This window comes from Taurulus bubalis, assembly GCF_910589615.1.
Source record: "Taurulus bubalis genome assembly, chromosome: 9".
NCBI lineage: Eukaryota > Metazoa > Chordata > Actinopteri > Perciformes > Cottidae > Taurulus > Taurulus bubalis.
Window position 1 is genome coordinate 6,278,878 of NC_136597.1, and position 25,989 is coordinate 6,304,866.

Here is a 25,989-nt window from a genome sequence, read left to right on the forward strand (position 1 = left end):
TGAAGAAAATGTCTTTTTATCATTGTAGCTGTTCCATGTCAGATGTGTCTCGTTATGAGGATGGAATAAATACGACAGTTGTCCACCTTGCTTCTTTCAAATGTGTGATATGTTTGTTTTGGTGATTCACCTCAGGGAGGAAAGTACAGACTCATGATTGGACCGATCATTTGTTGAAACAATTGTGTAAATGTATTCGTAAGTTGTAGAAGCATCTTTTATTAACACTGTTGCTGTAAAAAGAGTGGATATTGTGTACGTTGTTCGACAGTTGCAAATATTCTTACCCTGCAATAACATGTTTGGCCACTTGGCGGGAGTGGAAACAAGCTTAATATACAACACTGACATTATATCACCATTTCAGTTGATCGGTTGAACTTAATAGCAAATGGTTACTAATTTACATACCCTGCAGTAAATCCAATATACCCCGCTTCTTGCTTGGATTTAGTCTTCGCTTACTGAGAAAAACAAACTGGTTTCTAGCTTAATGCCCCGTGATGTTTACCAGGCAGTCATTTGGTGCTGGGCAGGAATACGGTGGTGTTTTTAGAGCATTTTGGATGATGACAAAGTGAACCAAAACAAACAATCATACCTTCACTTAGTTTAATATGATTAGATGTTTGAACGTTTAATGTAAAATCATCTAAAGCTATGAAACAAAATGTAATGGAGTGAAAAGTTAAATATGTTTCTCTTTGAATCGCAGTACAGTAGAAGTATGAAGTCACATAAAATATAAATATTTCAGTAAATTACTAATATTTACAAAGTATACCTAAAGGCACAGCGTGTAAGATTTAGTGGCATCTATTGGAAGAAATTTAATTTAATATTAAGTAAGTTTTCTTCAGTGTATAATTCATCTAAAAATTAATTAAGAATAGTTGTGTTTTCGTTTCCCCTTCACAGAGCCGGCCGCTATGTTGTTGCAATCTGCAACCTCAATGCTAGATGACCAAATCAAAACCACAATCAGACCTTTACCTCATGTTTCATGAAGCTTTTATTTGTACAATTAGCATAAGATACAAAGAGTTGGATCACATATCATACGGATGTTTCAATACACGCGCCCCATACTACCTTGTCCAATAGGCAGTCCTACTGAAGAATGAGACGTTAATGCTTGAACTATGATGACGATCCAGACAGCAGGAAACCACAAACATTTCAACGATTTCACCCATTCAAACTCAGACATCAACCTTTTTAAATTGCTGGACGACTTCTTCTCCTCCAGTATCTATATCGTGAGCCACCAGTGTCTTCACTAAGCAGCCTTTAATCCTACTTGATACGGCGTACTTGATTGAGAGTACTAGCACAAAAGCTGACAGAGGTTAGCGATCCACAGCGACGTCCTGATGTGTGCGGCCTGGAGCACAGTGACTACTACCGAAGAGCTGTTCTTGTCCAACGCAGACCAGTGAACTGATGCGAGAGCTGCCCGAGGCTGTCCTCACCTCGGCCTCAAGCAGCACATCACGATGCCAACAGTCGCAGGCGATGACATTATGCCAACAGCCTACGCATCCATTTTGATCTGGATGTATTTGTTCCTTCAAGCTCTCTAACAGTCAGTCAAAGGTATGCCACTGCTGCCAAAAGCTATTCTGAATTACCCAAGAACAACACTGAGCTGCATCTACCTTAAATAGGACATATCATTTAAAAAAATATTTTTTCCAGGGTTTTTTTGTGGCCTACCGACATTTAAAAAAAACATGTGATTCAACAAGCCATTCGGATTTGGCTGCCCTTCTTATGTCAAATTTGCCACGGTGCAGCATACATTTTTTGAAAGCCAATCAGAGCAACTGGTCTTTTTTGGGAATGAAGAGACAGTTTGGACAAAAATAATGTGTTTTCTTAAAAAACAGACAAACGTGTTCTAGTTGAAACCCCAATCCAACTATATGAACCTGAACAATTGAAAATATGTCACCTTTAAACCCAGCAACCGGAATGAAACAAATTGAGATGTGAGTGGTGTTATAAAACAAAGTCCAGCCATAAGAGCTGTGATTTCCTTTTCTCTAGCACGGATGTTGTCTTTTTCACCACTCGAGACACTGTCTGAACTTTGTTGTTTTTCACCAGCCAGACGGCAAATTGAAAATCTTATGTGTGTTAACTCTAGCTCGTAAAGATGTTTTACTGAGTCATAAAGCCAGCTTGATGAAAACAACCCAATTGTCCGTAATAAAGCAAGTATACACATGGGCACTTGGGATGGAAACTCTCATTTGCTTTCTTGTCAAGAGTTAGATAAGGAAATTGACGCAGCTCTCAAGAGAGCAGACGGTTAGCTTAGCTGAGGCTGGAATCAAGCTAGCCTAGCTCTGTCCAACGGTAACAATTAGCCCACTGGCACTACTCGTAGTTACTTAACACATTATATTGGTTTAAAAACATCAGTTTGAAGTTTTTCAAGAGAGTTATGTGTATTTCTTGGCCAGGAGCAGTTACCTCCATATACAGACTAGCTTGTTTGTTCCCTAATTTTATCATCTTCATGCTAATATATGCTAACTTTCTCAACACATGAGTGGTACGTTCTTGTCACCTTACTTTTGGCACACAAAAAAAATGGCATTTCCCAAAATGTCAGACTATTCCTTTAAATATAAATGCATGTAAGGGATTGAGATGCTCAACACGGATGTAAAAAAAGAAGCTTTTTATGAGCTGAGCAGGTGTGCTTTCAGACTTAAATACAAAAATGTAATTAAATTACTTTAATGTATCTCCTTTTTGATCAAGGAAAATGTAAACTGCAGTAAACTCCACTGGTTGGTTCTGCAATAACACATATCCAAGCAAGCAATAAATGGGGTTTGTGACTTTTCTGAAATGTGCGTCTCCGTTTTGTCTCACACACTGTGAAACAAAACGGTGTAAAAATAGTCCTGGATGTGAAAGGAATCTGGATTCCACTGACAGCAAAGTAGAACAAAGGTGATGTTAGTCTGGGGAGGTTTTGTAAGAGTCTGGCCTGGAATTCCAAAAATAAGAAAAATAACAAGACGCTTAACAAAAAATCAGTTCGGTTTAATTTGTGAGAGACACATAACACACAAGCCAGCTTTCGTTTGACTTGTTTCTGTCAGCGTGAAGAGAGAACATGAACCACGCGTTCAGGTTTTCAATGCGGCTCCCTGGACATCTGACTGACACAAACAAGGACCACGTTTCCCAAAATGCTCTTAACAGATGCTGCTTTTGGTTTCTTGATTGATGTTCCTGACGCAGCCACCCGAAACCTGCCGCTGCTTTCAATTATACCAAAACAAATGAGTATATTGGGGTCAGAGACATGAGAACAAATCTACTTCAGGTTATATACAGGGAACACTCTCAGACGAGATCTGTGTCGTGCACTGTAAAACCTCCACTCTACTTTAGGCCAACAGAGAAGGATCGCCCTGCTTCCCCCTCTATCTGATCTCAATGTTCTGGTGGATATTTGAAAGAAATTGAGGATGCTGATAACGCTTTCTGTGCTTGAACAGAGTTTTGCTCGCTTTTGGGGCACAGCCGACTATGAAGACTTTTCTACCTACTGCAAGAATGTGATAGGAATTCTGCCAGGGAGCAGAGTTATCTCCAACACATTTTACACATTCCTTTTAAAGTTAGAAGAAGCGTCTTGGGAAACAAACATCAATAACACAGGACCACAGGAGTGGACAACTCCGAGATAACAAGAAGGCAGTGGAACCCTGATGTGTCTAAGCCTTCAGACGCTTTGTCGTCCTCACCATCTGCTCCACAGTCACTGTGGAGTTGAAAACAAACACCAGCAATATGCCAGGTAGCTGCAACTTTGTGGGATTGAATCCAGCGGATGACTCTCTCTGTCTATCTTATCTAGAAAAAGCAGCAATGCCTCAAAATTATACACTTGATGCTAAAAAAACTAGCAAATGTCCAAATGTGAATTCACATCGAGTCACACTGCATCAGCAGTTTACAGCCTTTCGCTTCAGCGATCGGTAGAAAACAATGTCACAAAGCAGTAAGAAGTGAAGAGCGGGAGGCGTCTGTTCCCCGAGCAGAAGGCGTGTGTGTGTTTGTGTGTCAGTGTGAAGCTCAGAAGGCACAGCTCTCAGCCAAAAGACGCGTGTGTCTGTGTGTGTGTGAGGCTACAAAAATGCAAAGGTAGCAGGTGTGTGTGTGTGTGTGTGCGTTGCCAATGGAGCAGCTGTAGGCGGGATATGTCCAGCAGCAGGACAAGGCACGAAAGCATGAATGTGTGTGTTTGTGTGTGTGACAGAGAGAAAACACACAAACAATATGTCCAGATTCAGCCAAACAGACTCATGAAGTGAGCCCAGCCTGAAACTGAAGCCTCCTATACGGTCTGTTATGTGCAAAGTAGGATAGAAAACAATGAAAGCAGATAAAGTACAATGATAATACAAGAGAGTTACATGCGGTTACACAAAAATCCTCCAAAGATAATACAATAATACAACAACATAACTGATATCAGCAGAGGAGCAGTTCTTCCCATCGCCTGCTGGGGGCGATACAGCACCCCGACCCTCCTCATTTTGTGTGTGTGTGTCAACCTCTTACCTTTCTCAGCTTGAGCAACGGTTGAACTACATGTAAAAAGAGAAAAAAGTACACAATAAGAAGCGCTATGGAATTGAATCCCTACTTTTAACAACACACTCAGAGGGATGTGCGTTCAACGACGCTCTGTTCTGACGTACACATTTATTTCGGATAAAAGAAGCATCTGCTGCCGAGGCGGGCACTTACGGTTCCTACACAGCTTCTATTCACAAATGCAGCCATTGATGTAAATGTAGCTCACAATGGAGCACATTATGAGTCACTAAACTCCTTCTGGGGGGAAAGGAATATTGGTGAAGTTCTGGTAAACTTTAAGTAAGTAGTTGTTTCATAGTTTTAAAGGAGCATTAAAGGCAATGCATATATGAATTAGTTTGGTGTCAAGGCGCAGTAGAAATATTACTTAATTAACACCTGAAAGACGTATTTAATCATCACTTCTCCATGTTGTCCAGACCTGTGTAGGAACCATGAGTCCTGTTCCTTATCAGCCACCATCTGCTGCTTGATGAAGACTTCTCTGTCGCAGCATCTTTGGATGGATTTACAGCCTCAAGTCAAACCAAACACTTTTTTTTTCCTTCCTCTCTGTGGTACACATTCTCCTTTTTCCACGAACACTTCTGTTTTTCATATACTGTCTAGCAGCACTTCCATGACTGATATTATTTTGGGCCTCCTTGTTAAAGATATAAATAACCAACAATGGAGGCTATAAAGATGCAGATGGCCATTATTTGAAGATACCAAATCATGATAACAAAAACATTAACGAGCCACCTGGGTGGAAAAGAAAATCTAATCTGAGTGAATGATATAAATCCAGCTAGAGTTTAAACTCAAAGCTAAACAGCACATAAAACTAACAAATTAAATATGCAGTCTGCAGGGTGATATGCCATCAACATGAAAATCAGAACAGGAAGTGCAGTTAATGCGGTACAAAGGTAAAGTCTAAGGCGTCTGGTGGCTTCATGCTCCTCCGGATATAGCTGAAGTTTAAATTGGCTGATCAGGGACAAGGGCTAGTGGTTAATGAAGCCCCAAAAAATGTGCAGATCCAGTGGGGTTGTCTTTTACCCCATCATATGAGTCTTAATCTGGGGTAAAATGCTTCTGACAGTCTCTAATCCAACTGGGATGCTGGAGTCAGGTCTGTGACAAGCAAAAGAAACAGAGCGAGTTCTTTTTTTGTTTCAATCCTTTCAAAGCTAAAGTGGTGAACCCGGTACAGTTTGTGTCAGTGTGAGTTTGCTGCACATCAACAGTGGACCAACGTCTTATCTATTCAACCGATTGCAAATGATGTGTTTCTCATGCTGCCTTTGTCAAACTGCTTCTTCGTGCCCCAGCTCTCGGTCTGCAGTCCTCGTCTCCCAAATTAGAACCTGACAGAGCACATGGGGAGGAAACTCCGGGCCAGATCCGGCGTGCCTCCATCCAAACATGAAATCCCAGGAGACCGTCTTTTGGCCTCATTAGAGCGACACGCAGTAAAAACCAACACTTCCTTTGTCTGGATGTTGCCGTGGTGTTTAAAACCAGGTTAGCCGGAGTCAGAATGGCAACAAAGCAAAAGCCTTGATCCCGTTTCTGTGCGTCTGCTGCAAGGCGTCGAGGTCAGTCATACAATATAAACTCACAGCAATCGCCTATGGTCTCATAACGAAGCGTTTTACAACACATCACCGTCAGACAAGGTCCCTGTGACAGTGAAAAAAGGCAAGTGAGGCCCGGACTCGCATGGGACTTGAGAAGATCAATTATTTCTCAAGGAAGTCATGGCCCAGGGTCCTGTGAGAGAACGGAAGATTAGTCCTTGAGTCTCAAAATGTCCAACAGCACTCTGCCTTCTGACCGCTCCACCGTTTGTGTCCGTGGTGTCAATCTGGTCTGCAGGCCTGCAGTCCAGTACATCGTGCTTGGAAGGTGAAGAACTGTTCGTTGGAACACACTTTGTTTCTGTCAGACATCACAGTGCTGGAGAACAGCTAACGGTGCCGTTTCTGTGGCCTTTTCAGTAGGTCGCATACTGTATTTTTGTTAATGGGTGAGTGTTGGGCACTCATCCAAGGTGAGTCCAGAAGTGAGATATATATCTGTCTGTTCGATGTCGGTATTTGTGGTGATTGGTTGAGTTTTCCTGCTAACAAGCCTTCGCTTGTTTTTCACTCCTGAGTTAAAGCTGCTCCTGGAAAAGAGACATGTGGTCCCTCTCTGACCATTAGTGATAAAACCATGAAAACTAAGAGCCAATGACTCTCTCGTGGGCAGAACTACGTTGGGATCTACATGTTCCCTGCTCCTGGGTCCTCCATGTTCTCCAACCAGTGCCTCCACTGGTGGGCAAATTCTCCAATGTAAGGGAAAGTGAATGGAGTAGCATTATTTGGTACCATTCGTGACTGTTTTGTCTCGCCTTCTGTACGCATTTGGTTTACTTTTCAACCTGGGAACCCAAACTGGTGCAGGTGAGGGGATGCGAGGACATCTAACACATTCTAAGCAGCCTCTATAGTGTCTGTTGCAGTACCAGAGTTGTAACATAGATACACAGGTTGATCTGCTGGTTATTTTCCAGGGAATACAGTGATCTTGCCAGCCTTGGCCAGGTGTTGGATGATCTGGGCTTCGTAGTCGGCGTCGTGGACGCCGGTCTTCCTGAACTCTCCGGAGTAGCGGTTCTGTTCCCAGTAGTGGTGCCAATTTCCCCTGCTGTCTGCCCCGAAACCAAACACATTCACCTAGGGGAGAGTCGAAGAAAGCAAGTCTGTAATTACAAATGTGTAGAGTTGTTCCGAGACCAGTACGCAAGACTATTCACCGATCCCATGTCACGTTATCTTATAATTTGGCCATGATTGAATCAATTCGAATGGATTCAAGTGCCACGGGAAATTAAATAGGACATCAGCACTAAAACAGCAAGTGACATACAAACGACCTAACTGGCAGCTCAGACCTGATTGTAAAAATACCAGTATCGGAAATTCCTCCGATACAGCCTAAAATGCTGGATTGGGAAGAGGCGAGTCTATTCACCGATCCCGTATCCCGGTATCATAAAATATATCTGTTAATTTAGGCAACACAGGAACAACATGGTTTAGATCCCTAGATCACCCGATAGCTACTTCAATCAACGATTGTGGACACTGCTTCTTTACCAAGCTGATGAAGAGGCTAACAAAGGTGCCATCTCATGTGTTTCTCATCTCTGTTAAGAGTTGCATATGTGCAGTACCGATCAGACAGGTGATAGCGAAGAGTGTAACGTTAGCAAGAGCTAGCAACATTTCAGTAATTTTCTACACTGGAAAATCCCACCAGTAAAAGCGTTTTTTTAACCCACGGATATCGGATCAGTACTCGGTTCAGGTTCGGCATTGGTATTCAGAAAAAAAAAATAGTATGAGAACATCTCTACGAATGTGTATCTATTCAGGATGAATGTGACGTAATAAATAGAATGTGCAGCATCTGGTTGTGTGAAAGAAAGAAAGAGAGAGACTGACCTCATCACAGACATGCAGGGCAAAGAAGAGTACTAGCATGCCAGTGGAGGGGTAGCGCCCATGATGCCTGGTCCAGCGGTCGTGGATGTATTTAAAGAACGCTGGGTTGAAGATCTGGACCTGGGTGGTGAACAGAGACACAGAGGATGGGAGATACGGGAATGTAATGTCAACCGGCTGAGGGTTTAACGAAGAATCAAACCCAAACTGCATCAGCAATGTCCCATGTCTCATATTCAGAAAGTTTGTTTTTCCAAATATTCCCAACGTAGGTAAATCCAATTTATTCAGAATTTCAGATCTTAAGCTTTCACTCAGATTATTTATACAGTAAGAAAAATAACCACAGCTGCTGAATATTCAAGAAAAGATTTCATAATACTCTCCGAGGTTGTGATTGAGTTTTTTTTTTATTTCACGGATTAAAGAGCAAGCAGAAGATTATTTAAAACAAAGGGAGGATTTATATTCTAACTGTAAGCCCTCATCAACAATGGGGAGGGGATGATATAATTGCAGCAAAGCGGGGTCACTGTGTGTGTGTGTGTGTGTGTGTGTGTGTGTGTGTGTGTGTGTGTGTGTGTGTGTGTGTGTGTGTGGCTGCAAATGTCTATGTGTTGCCGTATTACTGTGGGTGTGTGAGGAAGGCCAAAAGTTACTGTAATGCGCGTTGTAAATACACACCTTGTCTTTATCTACACGGAGGAACTGCTTCACAGGAGCGTAGGTACTGAGAGAGAGAGAGAGAGAGAGAGAGAGAGAGAGAGAGAGAGAGAGAGAGAGAGAGAGAGAGAGAGAGAGAGAAGTATATTAAACACATTCAATCAGCACTTTATGTGAATGCTATGAATTCTGGATGACAGACGGCTGACCCATTCTTTCAGCCCGGCTACTCTCTTCTCACAACCATGTGTGTGTGTGTGTGTTTATATAAAATGTGTCTTTACTCCCTTAAACTATACTTGTGTGTTTGTGTGCCCTACGGTCAAACGGTGGATGCCTATATGTGTGTGTCCAGAATTCATTTCATGTCTGTGTGCACTCTCTCGTGTATGTTAATCCATGTTAATGCACATCTGTGCATGTGTGAGTGTGCATGTGTGCATGTGTGAGTGTGTGTGTGTGTGTGTGTGTCTCCTCTTACAATCGAATCTGGCCGGTGGACAGAGCGCTGGTGATCCAGACGAGATCCAGCGTCTTAAAGGGAACTAGGACGAAGCTGACGTTGGCCGCCAGGTTCTTGGCGCTCTCCGGGTACATGAAGTGGTGAGTGGTGTGGCTGCCGGCGTCTTCTTCGTAGCCCACCGTGGGGGCCAGGTTTATCCTGGGAGCAAAGGAGGGACAGCATAAGAGGTGAAAGTCTTTGTGTGAGCTTCAACTGCAGTCGAATCGGTGCCAACAATGAAATCATCGTCTTCTTGAAATGATGTGGCCAAAGTGTTGACACATAACGAAAAGTGACTTATTCATTTCCTTTTTGCTTCTTTAACTGCTGAACAATCCAATATGTTCAGCAGCTAGTTGTGTTGATAAATCACTGTGTTTTTTTAATACCAGCACACAAGTTGACAGAAGTCATTTGAGTCAATATGAAAATATTCGTTAGCTCATAAGTTTGAGGAGAAGGACTTTCCAGCAACACTTTTGATTAAATAATGAAATAAGCACATTTGGCATTGCAACCTCCAGTCAGACAGTAACTGAACCACTCAGCTCTGTGTAGTTCAGACTTTTACTGTAGATGTGACTCACTGTCTAGAGGAGTGAGCTGTTTATGTAAACAGGAGGAAGGTTCACGTGAGAAAAAAAAAAGGGTCCACTGAGTGTGCCTTCTCATATGTCAGTGAACAAAACAGGTGTTTGTTCTTTTAGATAGCGGGAGTAAATAAAAAGGCAGACAGAGAGGAGGTGGGCGATGGTGAGTGGTGAGTGGGCCTGTTGTGGCAAAGCTGATTATTAAAACAAATGAGAATCCAACCACAGCAATGAGCTCGTGAAACAGGGGATGGAAGTTATGCAGGCTGCCCACACAGGTCTGATGAGAGTGCAACACTAATGGATGCTATACGCTGCACAGAAACAACAAATACCAGTCATCCCTGCCGAAGCTTTCCTGCCACAAGCACACACTCGCTGCAGGAAACAACATATAGCTGTGTGTTCATGCCAACTGACAACAATCAGGCACTGTGATCCCTCACTGCTGCACGGGAAAAAAACGCCGAGGGGGGGTTAGATTTAGACAAAAGGATTTATGTGCCTCTCTGTGCGGGTGTGTATGTGAGAGTCACAATCTATACGTTTCAGCTTCTTAGGACATAAAGCTCTCTGTGGTGACCTCACACGAGTCAGGTGACCTCTCTGAATAGAGGACGGCGAGATCCGATGTAGAGTCAGACAGACATCCGCTGTATGCTTCTTTGGAAATACTTCTCCCAATTTCACACACATAATGTTATTTGATGTAACTTTAATGGCACTCCTTGTCTCCCTCCTCCTCCTCCTCCTTTCTTCATCTCTCAGTCCCCATCTCCTCCTCTATCCCCATACCTCATCGTCGGTCTCTGGTCTCTATCTCTCCCGTCTATCCATTGCATCCATCAGCCTCACCTCATGATGTAGTTGTGTCCGTCAATGGTCGCCCCATATCCGGCCCCGCGGAGGTTTCCGGAGTTCCCCACCACGGCGCAGCGCAGGCAGCGTCCTGGATCCCACGAGCCGTACGGCGTCCTTCCAGGAATCACCTGCAAGAGAACAACCGTGATTGAATCAATCAAACCGGATTCAAGCGGCACAGGAAATTAAATAGGACACCAGCGCTCGAACAGCATGAGGCATATAAACCACCCAACCGGCAGCTCAGACCTGATTGTAAAAATACATCCTTGCTCTCACTACTGGGGTGAATTCTTAATAAAAAATGAAAAATACATGAGGCCCTTCCGCCCTCAAGGAGCGAGACGGAGTTGTAGAAACATACAGCCTCCTGTGAAAGCACTGCGCTGCATTGAGAGTCAGACTGAACACAAAAAAAATGAATAAATCCAAATAATAAAAAGAAAGAATGAGCCGTATCACTGTGTTAATGCGTATTAATTATTGGATGCCTGGTGTAGCGTCCGGAAGAACTGAGTCAAACAACTTCTCTCGCTCTCTGAATTTATTTTCCTTGATCACAAGTAGAGTAACAAATGCTGCCATCGCGATAGCAGAGAGTCGTCCAGTCAAAAAACCGTCCAAAAACACCCGAACAGCTGGAAGGTCGGCGCTTTAACACACGGTTTTCCGTCATGAACATCTAGCATTTCTATTGGCTCTAACTGGACTAAGAGGAGGAGAATCGTGTCCTCATCTTTTCTCACAAGGCTGGAATGTGCAACGACCAGTCTGCTTCTCTAATGTCAACATACTGATAAACAGGTGTGAGTGTTGTGGTGCAGAGCGAGGAGCCTTGAGGAACAGACAACCGGACTGTTCTCACAGAAAGTATTGGTTAACCTGACCTCGCACAACCTGAACTCTAATGCACATAAGAATAATGAAATGCAGAATATCTACAGAATATATATATATAAATATAACGATTTATATTATCAACTGATAAAACCTACTGTGTAAAAAGACAATCTGCTCACCTTGGCCTTTGCCCAAGAGTGTGAAGTACGGACTACGCTGATATGAAAGTGCTGGGATAATGGAAAGGTGAATAAATAATATAATAAATACCTGGAACAACCTCAGCAGCACTTGCTGGATGCTGTGGGGTTTAAACTGGGGCTGTAACATCTAGAGAGAGAGAGAGAGACAGTGGGTTAGCATGTTTAGTTTTCAGACGAATTGGATGTGACAGATTTTATGTTGAGTAGTTTTCCTGTGTGCCCGTGGACATGTATACGCATGGCACCTGCCTGCATTCATGTGCGTATCTGTGTGTGTGTTCAGGTAACAGACATGTGTCAGACTGACTGGGCGAGCCGTGATCAGAGGAGCAGCAGCACTGCTGCACACCTGTCAAAAACAAGTTGATTTAAAAAAAAAAAGAAGAAGCTAGAAGTGTGGGAGGGTCCATCCATCCTGTCAACTTCTCACTCCCACCAAACGCTTTTCTTTCTTTCTTTCTTCCACCTAAAGAGACAGTACAGTCCCAAAGGGTCTTTGTTTTCATTCCAGAAAAGTAAACTTTTTACACCACCAGTCACCAACAACAGTGAGTTGTCCAAAGCACCCAGAGTTCTACTCGACGGGATAAACAAAAGTGACAGCAGAGATGACAACACGTCTCTCCTGTCTCGCTGAGCCACCAGAATAAATAGAAGGTGGATAAAAAGCAAAGGAAGTTGAAATGAAAGAGTGGAAAGAAAGATGAAGAGAGGAGGATGCTGTAGATGAAGAGGGGAGGAAGGTAGGGGATTTTGGCCTTACTGGGTAAGTAACACCATGAATGTAAAGCGATTCCTTTTCTGTGCAAAAATTGCCTACTTTGCAAATGGCCTTCATGCAATTCTAATCCTTCTGCTCCCGTATTTGTCTGCGTTGGGGCCCAGCCTCGTTTGGGACTATAGTGCCATCCATTGCGTGGCTTTTTTTGGGTCTTTTGCAAATTTTTACAACAAATAGCTCAAATAAAATCATCATACTCAGATTGCTAGGTTTCTGTTCGTAACGATTTTTATCAGATGACGGATTCAAAAAAAAAAATATACAAAAAATACGAATTGGACTGGCGCCACCTCATGTGGGTTAAGACCCCCATTACTTCCACTGGAAGGATGGACTCTTTGGCCACAGTGTGAACAAGAGGAACGAATACGGCAGCAAAACATAGTGAAACTCGAACGATTGTGAAGAGTGTCCTCGTTCTTAGAGGAACGAAACATTGGGAAGTCATATGTTCACAATCGAGGGTAGAAAAATCTACTTGTGTGTGTCTTTTTTATTTATTTATTAGGAATCAATGCGTGTAAAGAGAAAGCCAGCTCCTGAAAATAAAATCCGCCAAAACAAAAAAACACACACACACACACACACACACGCACACACACGCGCGCACACACACACACACACAAAAGTTCCATCAGGATATTGGCTGCTTCTCTCCTCTCCATAAGCATCATTCCCTTTCTCTCTTTTCTCCTTCTCTCCCACACAGCAGTCTTCCTTTTCCCACTCCTTTGTCGACACTTCCTTTTCACCCACCAGCGGCCTTAATTCTCTTTTCCTGACACAGATCTCATTCGCTTACATTTTCCTTCACGCATCTTCTCCAGGAGTCTCCTTGGCCCCATGTCTAATTCCTTCTCTTTAATTTCCCTGGCTCCTTTTCTTTCTCCTCCTCCTCTAGTCTTTCTTCATCGCGTCGTCTCTCTGGGACGCCTGTGCGCCACGCAGCTCATCAGTGCTGATCAGAGGCCCCTAAATCTTTCTTTTACTCTCCTTCACTCTCCGTGATTTTGTTTCCCATGCCGTTACCCCTCTGCATTATTATCCTTCTCTCTCTCTCTGTCTCTCTCTCTCTGTCTCTCTCTCTCTCTCTCTCTCTCTCTGTTTTTCCAACCTCCTTGATCCCACCATCCTTTGCCTTCTTCTGCCTGTGTCTCTCCGCATAAAGCCAGAGCCAGCTTGGCGCGCTGCACCGCTGTTGTTCAGGCCTTCACATTTTTTGGCACATGTTTTTTTGGCAGCCATGGCAAATGGTGTCTTGCTTCCTTCCTCTCAGCTGTCTTTGGACTCCTAAAGTATAAGCTTCCAGGCACCTACTTTCAAGTAAATACCACTTTTCTTTTTTACCGACTATAAACCAAAATTCCTCTTCGGCAGAACATTGCGTCTCCCGAGAATGATGCACCTGCTGTTCCTAAGTTTAAACATAAGTATTAACTTAGTGGAGATTAATGCATCACTGCATTTAGGGCTTGTACCACACCAGAAATTGCTTGCATAGAGATTAAGTAAATATTTACACCCAGTAAATTCCAAGTATAACTGCTGCCGAGCTTAATAAACAAACTGAGAAAACCTATGGCAACAATTGATTCATTAAAAAAGGATGCATCTTACTTTCATCTTTGGAAGCCACGGTCATAACTTTTTTTATCAAGCCTTTTTTTCAGTTTTAGCTCTAAATATCACAAAGAAACTGCAAACAAGCAAACTTGTTTTCCAAGTGAATCAAAGTGACGGTTAACTTAATCAACGCAGACTGGCGGTTGAGTGTTTATACTCTTAACATCACTTAAGTCTTGCACAACAAATCATTGTTAAAAAAATGAAGTGTTTTTTTGTTCTTTGTTCAATGCTCGATTCTTTGCTCTCCTGAGGCGGGAGGAGGAAGAGGTTCGATTTTTAAGAGCATAACGCCAATCATGCACACACAAAATCGCTTGTTTTCTTTCCTTCCGAAGATTTGTTGAGTGGAGTCGGGATTAAAAACAAGTCAAGTGAACCGAAAAAGAAAAAGAAAACAAGGTGGTAATCGACTGGGGAGCACTCACACGGCTACGTCTCACTGTGCACCAGCGATGTCAAACTCTTTGCCAGGGAATGACATCTTATCGTGTCTTCTGATTCCCAACAGAAAGAGCTCAAACTCCTCCTCACCATTACACCATGGTGTCCAAAAGTACAAGGCTTCAAGCCAAACAAAAGTTCTCTTTGCCACTGTTGAAAATGAAGTTGACAGGTACCAATCAATAAAGGTGGTAGTAACTTTCTTTCTTTCTTTCTTTCTTTCTTTTTCTTTTCTTTTCTAACTTTCTCAGTTTTGCAATCTTCCAGCAATGTTGTCCATTTGTCCAAGACCTGTTTTGGGAAATTCCAACATTATCCCACCAAATTCCCAGTTGAAAACAATGTAAAATATCAACAATCTGTTTAAATCCTCAAACTGACCAACAACTCAAAAAGCTTTGGAGTGAGACGATGCGTTCATGGACAGCGTATTTAGAGGAAAAGAGAGTTATGTTCTGTAAAGTTGCTATTTCCATCTCGAGGCAACATGAAAGTACCAGATGGCTCTGTGTAATTGTATGTGATGTTCTTTCCGATTCAGAGTGATAGAAAGGCATCCCTCACAAGAAAGCGGAAGAAACACTGCCCTATTATGTCTGCAGAGCAGTGAGTTTATCCTGCTTGGTATGGCCCAGGACCATTCTTCTGTTCTACATACTGTGTATTCTTATTTCCCTTTTTCTTTCCTCTCTGTTTCTCGAGTTGTTTTTCTTCCGACCGTCTATGACTCATCTTTCTTTGCTTTGTTCTGAATGTGATCTCCCCCGTTCCTTTCCAGTCAAAACCAATGTTCTCATTTAAGTCTCCTTCTTTCTCTCCCCCAGTCCATCACCTCCCTGTTGCAGTGTGACCTCATGACTCTACAGCTGCTCGCGTGGGTTTGCAGTGTAACTCGAGACCGGACATTTACACTCAAGGGGACACACACTGACACCCTGAGGGGCGTTAAAGCAAGTCCTTCTCTGAAGACATGTTCATCTCAGTTTTTCAGACACTACTCAGTCGTGGTTTAAAACCGGTGGCCGGCCATGTAGTATTCCCCCAAGACATTAACATACAACTGGCAGGGATACACGAGGAGCATGTAGTACTACTTGTAAGAGGGGATTGGTTGCCTCAGTGACGAGGGAGGATGAGGGGGATGGAGAGAGATCTGCGATTATGCTGAATTACTCCTACTACGTTGGTGTTCTCATATATATATATATATATATATATATATATATATATCTTCCATGCAACTTGAAAATTGAATGCTCTAGTCGGTAGAATACTTCTAAAAAAATTGGAAGCTGCAGCCACAACTTAATTGTGTCACAACCGATCATGTAAAGTTAAATGATATTGTTACTTACCACCCACCAGTAGTAGACATCAGAGGCCAGCTGGATGTTGTCTCTGGTCCAAACAGGTGAGATATCCGGGTCGTAGTTCTCATCGAACCAATCGGAAACGCCGGGGTCTCCGACACAGCGTGGGCAGGCACATGTCTTCGGCTGCGAGGTCTCGGCCGGTGACAGCCTGTGCGCGCCCGCGTAGCTGGGCACGAGCTTCACCCGCCTCGACTCCTCCCACCCAGGCGGCTCCAGGTAGTTGAAGCCGACGCCCCCGCGGAGCGAGACGGAGAAGAAGATAGAGGTGAGGAAGACGAGAACCAGAAAGCCGAGGAGAACCCAGACCCGGCGGGAACATCTTGCCCTGCCTCCTTTCTCCGCCCCGCCTCCAGCCACAGTACTACCGCCACTTCCTGCTGCCGCGAGCGTCCCCCCGCTCAGCCATGGCCTGAGCTCGGAGACTCTGGGGGCTCCCCTGGTTGAACCCCCGCCCCAGAGCCCCCAGCCCCAGCGCCTGTCCCGGTGCAGGGTGGAGGACGGGATGCGGCCCCCCCATGGCCACGCTCCCACCCCTGTGCCTGCCACTGTCCACACCGCCTGCGCTGCCGCCTCTATGCAACGACCACCAAGGCCTGGTCAGCTGTGGTTGGGACGACCCCTTGACGAACACCTTGGACTACAAGGTCACTCACTATGTCAGACTGGTGGAGTCACACACACGCTCTCAGGCGGAGGACAACGTGCCAGAGTCAATTTGTCTCACAGTCACGCTGTGCGCTCAGCGATGCTCCTACGCTTTCTGTCTCCCTCTGGATTCTCTCCCTCTCTCGTTTCACAGCTTTGAGCTCGTCTCGCTACACGCACACACTCCCTCCCTCTTTACTTTCTAACTTCCCCCTCCCTGGCTTCCACTGCCTTGACGTGCACCTCTCTCTTTTCTCTCCTGCTTTCTTTTTTAGGATTAACTGCGGTGTCCATCTTCAGTGAAACCCTGTACCCGGCGCGGACGCATGCTGCAGGTCCTTCTCGCTTTCTCTGCCATCTGAGCTCCAGCGCTCTGCCTTCTCCCTTTTTCTGTCTCTCTCTCTCTCTCTTTCGTTGCACTGAAGCAACGTCGCCAAAGAAAGCTGGCAGACTAGTTGAGAGCAGCGGAGAGAGGGAGGGAAGATGGGAGGAGGAGGAGGAGGAGGAGAGGAGGAGAGGGAGGAGGAGCGGTAGAAGGGAGGAGGTCTAGCCTGAAGGGTGTTCCATCATGTCTCTAGTCATCCTAGACCGAAAAGAAAAAATCACCTCTCTTCTCTTTTCTCCTTCGCTGCTCGGTTACTTCGTTATCTGCCGCTCTCTCAGTGTTCTCTCTTCTGTTTTCTTTTAGCCTACTTGCAGCTTTTCTCTCTCCGTCTCAAGGTCTCTCCTCTTTCACCCTCCGTCAGTCCATTGCCTGTGTCTGCTTGAGACTGAGGCTCTGAGAGCTACTTGGTGAAAATCACTTGTGGAGTCTGATGCCGATCCTTTGCACACGTTCCTCAGACACAAAGTTTAAAAAAGTTGGGATACAAATCTTCAACTCTTTGTGATGAATTATGAAATCTTAATGTGATAAACCCCCCAAAATCAACTCCCTAAGGGAGTGGAGACGCTGCTACAATCCAGCATTCGTGCACCATCACCTTCTCAACGTCCGTTCTGTGGTTGAGGGCTTGTGCCAAGCCTCGCTGACATTGGATCCCAGAGAAGAAACAAGAAAAGATCAAAAAAAATAACTTTGGGAGAAGTAATCAAAGCACCCAAAGCGGATTGTCCGTCGTTCTTCTGGTGGAAAGATTTTTATGACGACGGCTCATCCGGGGACGAGGCTGTGCCAAGGAAAGGGGGAAGCGGTGGATGGAGTGATGAGCGAAGGCTGCGATGGAAAAAAAGAAGAAAAAAAAGACAAAACCAATCAGCCCCAAATCTCATCCTCTCTCCAGCTGGCTTTGCGAGGGAGACCGGAGAAAGGGTGGGGGCAGCATCTGTCCTACATCCCAGTGTGTGTGTGTGTGTGTGTGTGTGTGTGTGTGTGTGTGTGTGTGTGTGTGTGTGTGTGTGTCCACGTCTTTGTGTCAGCGATTTAATGTGTTGAGCCAGGTAAGCACACCGTCTGCCAGTTGCACTAATTTAATTGTGTTCTACAGCTGTGCCGGTGTGTGTGCGTGTGTGTGTGTGTGTGTTTGTGTAGGTGTGTGTGTGTGTGTGTGCATGTGTGTCGTATTGGATAGCAGTGTAACTTTCATGAGGCTGGTGAGCTTGAGGTGAGTGCTGCTTAGCTCTAATCTGCTAAACTGTAATCCGAGGGTAAAACCCCTTGCAGTGCCCACTTTATGGCAGCCGTCTGCCCATCTTCACCTGATGCCAAATAAACACCTGCTCAGCTCACCTGCACACACTCACTGTTGTCTTTCTGCTGCAATAAAACCTACTTTTTGTATGTGTGTGCCTGGACCCCGAAGGCACAAACCACTGCTCCCAGTCAATGTCTTTCATGTCATGATCAAATGTGTTTTTGTCGAGGGATTTCTCGCCCGAAAGTCCGGCTTCTTGTTCCGCGGTAAACCTGTCGACAGAGAGAGAGAGAGAAGAGACAGAATGTTATTTACTGCCATGAGCCTCATTGACCATATTGACATATTTAATCCTCCTCTTCCCCGCTTTGATCTTCTTCCTCTCTCTTTCATTCTCATTTCCTCTTCTGTCTCCACATTTGTGTGTGGCGTCCCACAAGAAGAAAGCTGTGTGGGAGGAAATATGACTCGAATAGCCAAATGTCATCCGCTCAATAAAAAGGTCAGTGATGGAATAGGAAGAGAGGAATCAATGTTGATACTTGTGGTGAAACTTTGACGAGAAGAGTGTGAGCGGGGAGCAGAGAGAACAAGTCATTTGGGAATTGTTTTTCATTATTTTCCGACATTCGGTCGAATAAAAGTACAGCGTGTTTGTTGATTAATTGAGAAAATAATCAGCAGAATAGCCAATAATTAAAATAATTGTTGCATGCTATGCTACTATTAAGACTTTGTCTCACCTTCTACAGCCTTGATTGCATTTTACCAGCATTACAACCTCTGTGTGGTCCGTTAGAAAGACAGGACCACAGCAATTTGACTTCTTAACAAATACTTCTGTGTGTTGTTCTCAGTCAAAGAATGTTTAGTTGTGTCCAGGAATGCCTTTGTCCCCTCCACCTCTGGGGATGAAATTGCAGTACCAAGACAGTCTGCCTCTCTTTCTTGCACCAACCCAGAAATTGGCAATGATTTTCCTCTCCTCTATTTTTGAGGTATCGCCATGGCAGCCAGCACGCGATGCAAGGTTGTTACGGCAACACAAACCGCAGAGCCCTCAACCTTGACCCATCTAGTCCAGAGAGCCGATACGGACTTTCCTACAGTTAATATGTCTTCATTTTTATGTTCTATCCCTATAATTGCTGTCTATACTGTATATATCACTCCTTTCATGACAGAGCGTTGCACACCTTTGCACCTGGAGCCACAGGCCTGCTGTCCTGGTGGTTTTTCATAACTTTACTGCTGTCACTGGATGTCATCTGGCTGTAAAAGTGGCAAACATCCACCAGATGCACACGAACACACATGCAAAAAGCCGACAGCGTTACGACAGCTGTATTCTGAGTCCTAACAAGCTGCAGGTTTACAATAGAAACTCTACCTGCTTGCTTTTTCTCCCAAATACACTGAAACACTCTGATTGCTCATTTAGCAGACTCTGTATGACGGCTTGTTAGCGTTCCTTCTGTTTGCTGATGCTCGCCTCAGCCCCTTTGGTTTTATTTTTTAGGAAGCAAGGCAAAAGGAGATCATTGGTAACTATGGCAGCCGTTAACGGAAACAGCTGTCGGTATTTTCCCTTGTATTTCCCCACTGTTCTCCACGGCGTCCTTCAGATTCCACGCAGCTGTCAAGGAAATCTTCTGTGAAATGATTTGTCTCATCTAGTAATAAAATGTCCACGCAGTGATCACGCCTCAGTGCTATGACAGAAAACAGGAGATACTCTATGTTGCACATGCTGCAGCTGCGATGTTTTCCAGACACATCTCCTGCCTCCTTGATAATGCTTTTATTCACCTTGGGAGCTGCTTTCAGTGAGTGAACTCGGCTCCCATTTTTTGTACACTGCTCTAACTCCTGTATAGGAACATTTCTCTTTCATTGATTTCAGTCCAACTTTAACAGGAACTCGCCACTTTAGACTGTCAATCATCTCGCCCACGCTCCCTTCCACCGCTCTCTCCGTGTTCTGCTTTACCCGCACCTATTATCCTGTTATATTCCTGTTAGTGGGATGCAATCAAGTTTGTACAGCCAGCAATTATCATCCATCCTGCCGGCCTCCTTCCTGTGACAATGGCTCCTAACAGGTGCTGTAAAAATCTCAATGTCAATCTTTTTTCTCGCTGCCTCCTGTTGAGTGCTCGTTTCTATGATGCACGCCAGTCGACTGAGTCTCGCCTCCTCCCTTTGTTCTGTAGGTGAGGGTGTCTTAATGACTGAACAAAACCAATGTATCCCCCTGCATCCGGCTTTCAGGCACTCGTTGGCCACATGCTCTGAAGTGTACTTAAAATGTGGAAAACAGTTCCGGCACTTCCAGTTTGCTCCACATTTATGTGCACTGCTGCAGAACAATGACTACCGGCCTTATTGACGCTGACAACCTGCCCCGGGGAGACTGGCGGTTCTGCTCGAGGTCTGCAGGCTAAGAAAACATCATAGATAGGTATGAAGAAGGGATTTGTTGACACGAGGAAAACATAGTTCAGATATGGGGCGTAGCAATGTATTAATATAGAACATGTCCTCCACCTGTTGATGTCAACCCGGAAAAGACCAAAACCAACATGAACTGATCCCACATACAAGTATCGCCTGTGTTGCCTAAGCGCGACATAAATTATGTATTTGTGCCACAGAGCTCCATTGTTGTCCAACAGGACAAAGGTCGCATTCAACCCTCTGATTCATCTGAATGAGGCCAGTCCGGCGGCGCAGCGGTTGGGCACCGGCAGATATTTTCCCGCTGCCTCTGACACTGTATAACCAGGTAAAGAAAATGAACGAATGTATCGTGTAGTAACAGCTGCAGAAACTAACCAACGTCCCCTGAATAACACAGAGAAGGAGTTAAAGAAATGACCAACTTCGACAACTCCAACTTCCTGTTCTTACTCGTCTGGAGATGCTCGGTGACCAACAAAGATAATAGCTGCTTTAGCCAGCCTGTTCGTCCAGGTGCATACATCTTCCAGGTTTAATTACTTCTTTAATTCCTTTAATCACTCGCCTCAACTGTTGCTGTCACTGAGCACGCTGTTGCCAGCATTAACCTGCGCGGATGAGCCAAATCTTGTTCTCAGGCAACCTGGGTCTTATTTTTCGTTTTCCTGTCATCAGCACAGTTTGAAAATAAGGCGTCAGAGAACTTCTGCAGAGGAAACATTTGTTATTAGCGGCTGTTATCAAGGTACAGACCGGTTTCAATTACTTTTCCCATTGACCCTCCCATAATTGATTCCTCTATCTGCTAGAGTCCCCATTTGTTTCTGATTATTTCCTAGCCCCCTCATCCATCCACATCTCCTCCGGTCACGACTATAACTCAAGTGAGGTTTATGACGGTGAAAGATTGATGCCGACGTTTCGGTGCCTGCCGCTCAGTGTGACACATCCCCCACCACAACGGCTTCATCCCTCCCATCTCGTTTACCTCCCTGCCGTCCATCTTCAAAGTAGAAGCATCTGTCACTAGCAGTTGAGCTCATTTCATTCCTTTAACGGTACAAACAGGCTTTAATAATTCTGCATCACTTGCTTTCTTCTTTTCTTTTTTTTTCCCCATCTCATTTATCATTGTTTTTCACCGTTCCCCTCCATCACCTCTCTCTCTCTCTCTCTCTCTCTCTCTCTCTCTCTCTCTCTCTCTCTTTCAAATTTCGCCTCTGCGGATGGCGCAAGTCAGAAACGATAAAATGGAGTCATTTCGGTTGATGCAGGTGCCTAATTTACCTCTGCCCTGGCTGTGTGCAGCGTTTGGCAATAACAATGCTTCACTGCAACTCCACAAACCAGAGGCCACCTTCACCGTCAGCATAAATTATAGAAGTTGATTTAAGTGGACGATTGTAGTAAATATGCAATCCTCTCTTCTTCACCCTGCCTGCATTTAGAGAGAGACTGGTGGAATATTGAGACTGTAAACGTTGCCTGTTAGTTTCGACACATTTTGTCAGTCTGAACTTCACCTGTCCATGCTAACTGCAGCTCAGATAAGTAACAGTGTGAGGACGATTCCACGGCTGCTGCTGTGCAACGCTTTTGTCATGTAATAACCCCTTCTGTTCTCTTTTGCTATAAAAGTGCAGACAGACACCCTGCAGCTTCAATATGCTGAACCTGGATGACACACAAACACAGTATGAATAGTATCTTGTGCAACATATAAACTTGGTCTTCTGCTTGTTTGCTGGTTTAAGAGACTGCACTTACTATATATATATATATATATATATATATATATATATATATATATATATATATATATATATATATATATATATATATATATATGTATTTAAAGTCATCTGGGGGATAAAAGTGCCACAGCAAAAAACGTCTACAGGTCTTCGCAACATATTTGCTTTTAAAACCTGGATGAATAGATGGTGACCTATTGTGCCTGGTGAGCTAACCAAGAACACATGGATAATTATGCATGCCAAATCCATTAATCACAGTAAATCAATTGGAATGAATTGATTTTTCTGTAAAATTACAATGATTTATATGTTGCTGCATCATGGCCTTCAGTCTTTATATAGTCAGACTACTTTGCAGCTTTTCATTCGTAAACGTTTGCATAAAACATTTGTAATAGTGAGGATTAACACAAGGTAGAAAAAATGTGAAATGCAAAACAAAAATTCCCGCAAACATACCAGAAAAATATTGTTGTGCTCCTCGGAGAAAAAACCCTGTCACACTTCACTGAGAGGAGGGGATGCCAGCCCCTTGTTAGCGAAATGACAAACTGCGTGCCCCTCGTTAAGCCATCCCCACGCTCCGTCTCCTAGAGAGAGCGCAGGAGCAGAGACGTTGTTAGAATCTATCGACCTCGACCATGGCTCTGAAATATCAGCAGACTGTGCTGCGTATCGATAAATCCATGGCGCTGTCCGTGGTGCTGAAATAGCAACCTGATTTTGTAATTTTGTACTTCCTTCAGTTTAGTCATAATCCCCTAGAAGTTGATAAAGACCTTTCTGGATTGGTTTTGCAGAAACAAAACACTCAAAGAAAGACCTTCAGCAACAAAATGGAGCTTATGTCTCTGCTTCGATGTATCTGAGACAAATGCCTCTGACTCGCCATATGGAAACAGAAAGTCAAGACCAGCCTCGAGCAACACAGTAAAAAGAGAAGAAATGAAAACAATGGAACGAAATACAGCAAGATAAAATGATGCCAGACACAGTCAAAGAGCTGCAACTTTGAAACGAAGATAGTGAGTTATTTATCACCGAATTCAAGAGTCTCCTTTTTTACAAACTGCAAGCAGAAAGACTCGCTCTGCAACTGGGCTGTAGCCATGGGAACTCACTATCTGTGTCCTCTGGAAAGTGATCATTCTTTCATTTCTGCCTTCAGTTAATTGTGTTATACCGCTGCTCCGATTACACAAAATTACTGTAAAAGTCAAATGTCACAAACAGCTTCATTGTACAAATTCATGTTCCTTCTACTTCCTAAGTCCTAATGAAGTATTTAGTATATATATATATATATATATATATATATATATATATATATATATATATATAATTATTTTCCAGCAGTGTGTCTTGTAGCAGAAACAATTTCATAATTAAGAAAAAGGGAAGCTGTGCATTCATTTTGTTGCCACATTTTATTGCATTAATTATATGAACTAAAGCTTTTATTTGAGTTGTTAAACATACTTGTGGTAAGGAAAAAACGAACAAGCTCTCAAACCAAACCATATTTTAAGATGTTAATATTTAACACCATAATAACATAATGTGCTTTTCAACACAATTTTTCAAATGGCACCTATAAATATAATTGCACATCAAAATAATGATTATAAATCTTTTCAATACACATATAATAATGTAAAATATGATAATTCAAAGAGCTTTTCAAATAAATGCAAAGCGGACACAAGAAGCCACGATGAATCCCAGAGGATGGGTGTGGTGTGGTCTCTCATTTGTCTTTTTTGGGAGCAGCATATTGCATAATTTGGAGTTCTACATTTGCAATGTCTTAGTTTAGTGCTGTCAGCATGACTATAATTAGAAGAGCCGGGTTCCTATGGCAAACGATCACTTCAGAATAAAGCTCCCTGACCTAAAAACATTAACACTGTGTGGATGTAAGTCTGGATCATAGGCAACAGTGACAGTTATTTAAATGTCAGGTTTTATACTTGTCATTTACACACAAGTATTATAGATTACCTAGCTAGAGCTATGTTACTTAATGTAAAGCTAAATTGTCCCATATATATTGCATATATTTCTGTATGCACTTTAATGACGCTGCTCTATATAATGCTTACCTCAAGTTAAATATTGAAACAGTAGATACTGCTTTTATGGCTCCACCGTTACATTTAGTTTAATGGTTGAGATACATATTCTGGGTGTCCTTTGCAAACCTTTAAGCACATTCCCTCGAGTTCATCCAGACACATGAATCTGAATATGAGGAACTTTTTGTGGAGACTTTATAATTATAATTCATGATACAGCATTGTAGGGTTGCCTATCTGAGGTTGTTAGAGGTGAACAAAGTAACTTTTTGGGATTGGAGATGAAAGCACCAAGGATTTTGTTTTCCCAGAGGTCTCGGAAAACTGACAGAGAGTCACAGAGTTAATCACGGCAGATGGGAATTTGCATATTGAGGAACAACACAAAAGGTTCACAGGAGCAGCATGTTTCAAGCAATGTAAATTTAAGAATGGTGAGGACATTCAGAAATGACATTGTCAGTGACATTTTCTAACCGAGGTCAAGGGGGACAAACACTATGGTTCATTAAGTAAAATTGTGTTCTTTAAAAGATTTAAGTAGACAGCGAAAATAGTGCTGCCCTCCGTACTGTTGACGCTAATTCATTCCTGTCATTACTTGTCAAAGATATATTATTAGTTAGTTTTGTATGTACAGAGCAAATCTGACCTCTATTGAAAGATGCATCTGCTTGTATATTGGATATACAAATGCAATTTACCTCATCTAACGTGAAACAATAACAGTATAATCTGTTTATGTGTCAATGGATTGGGTTGGGGACTGCAAAAATAGTTTTGCAGATAATATATTCCCAATAGTATTCAATATTGCAAGTGACATATTTAAATGCGAAAGTCAGAGACAATTTCCCAAAGGAAATTCATTTCAGATGTCAATCTACTTTGAATTAAGGGATTGAAACAGAGTGTATTAGAGAAAGAGAGAGAGAGAAGTCCGTCTACAGAAATAGAATAGGAGTAGAACGGACATCGCGGTCAGAGAGGCGTCCATTTGTACCGTTGCTGTTAAGAAACAGGCATCTACAATTTCCGTATAAACCAACAAGACTCACTCATTCTGGCATGCCGGTAACATAAAAACACATCTAGTGTGTGTGTGTGTGTGTGTTGTGTGTTCGTGTAGGCTGTCACTTTGTCTCAATTCGGCGGGCCAAGTCGGCTTTGTGACTCCTCTGCCGGCTTAGCAGCAGAGCAACAATGTGTGACATTCTTTTGAACGAGTCAAATGACCACGGCACACCGCTCAATGTCCATTCTGCTATTGGATTTCTGTGGGTCGGTCCTGTAGCTGTAGTGATAGTGGCCAAATCAACACATCAGACAATTGTGTGAGTGTGTTTTATGTGTCATTTTTGCCAGTGAGACAGGCAGGGAGAGATTCAATGAGTCATCCAACAATTAAGAATACCAATCTGTACTGAGAG

At 43.4% G+C, this 25,989-nt stretch overlaps 1 protein-coding gene across 1 annotated transcript; it reads right to left on the reverse strand.

Annotated features, from left to right (window-relative positions):
• Nucleotides 1-7,163: 7,163 nt before the first annotated feature.
• On the reverse strand, nucleotides 7,164-21,730 carry st3gal2 (ST3 beta-galactoside alpha-2,3-sialyltransferase 2; the record flags this gene model as incomplete). The annotated part of the gene is made up of 8 exons (XM_079224099.1): nucleotides 7,164-7,337; nucleotides 8,109-8,228; nucleotides 8,793-8,838; nucleotides 9,253-9,432; nucleotides 10,719-10,852; nucleotides 11,835-11,894; nucleotides 15,971-16,560; nucleotides 21,646-21,730. The coding sequence occupies 8 exons, from the start codon at nucleotides 21,728-21,730 to the stop codon at nucleotides 7,164-7,166; spliced, it is 1,389 nt and encodes a 462-aa protein (XP_079080225.1).
• Nucleotides 21,731-25,989: the final 4,259 nt, after the last annotated feature.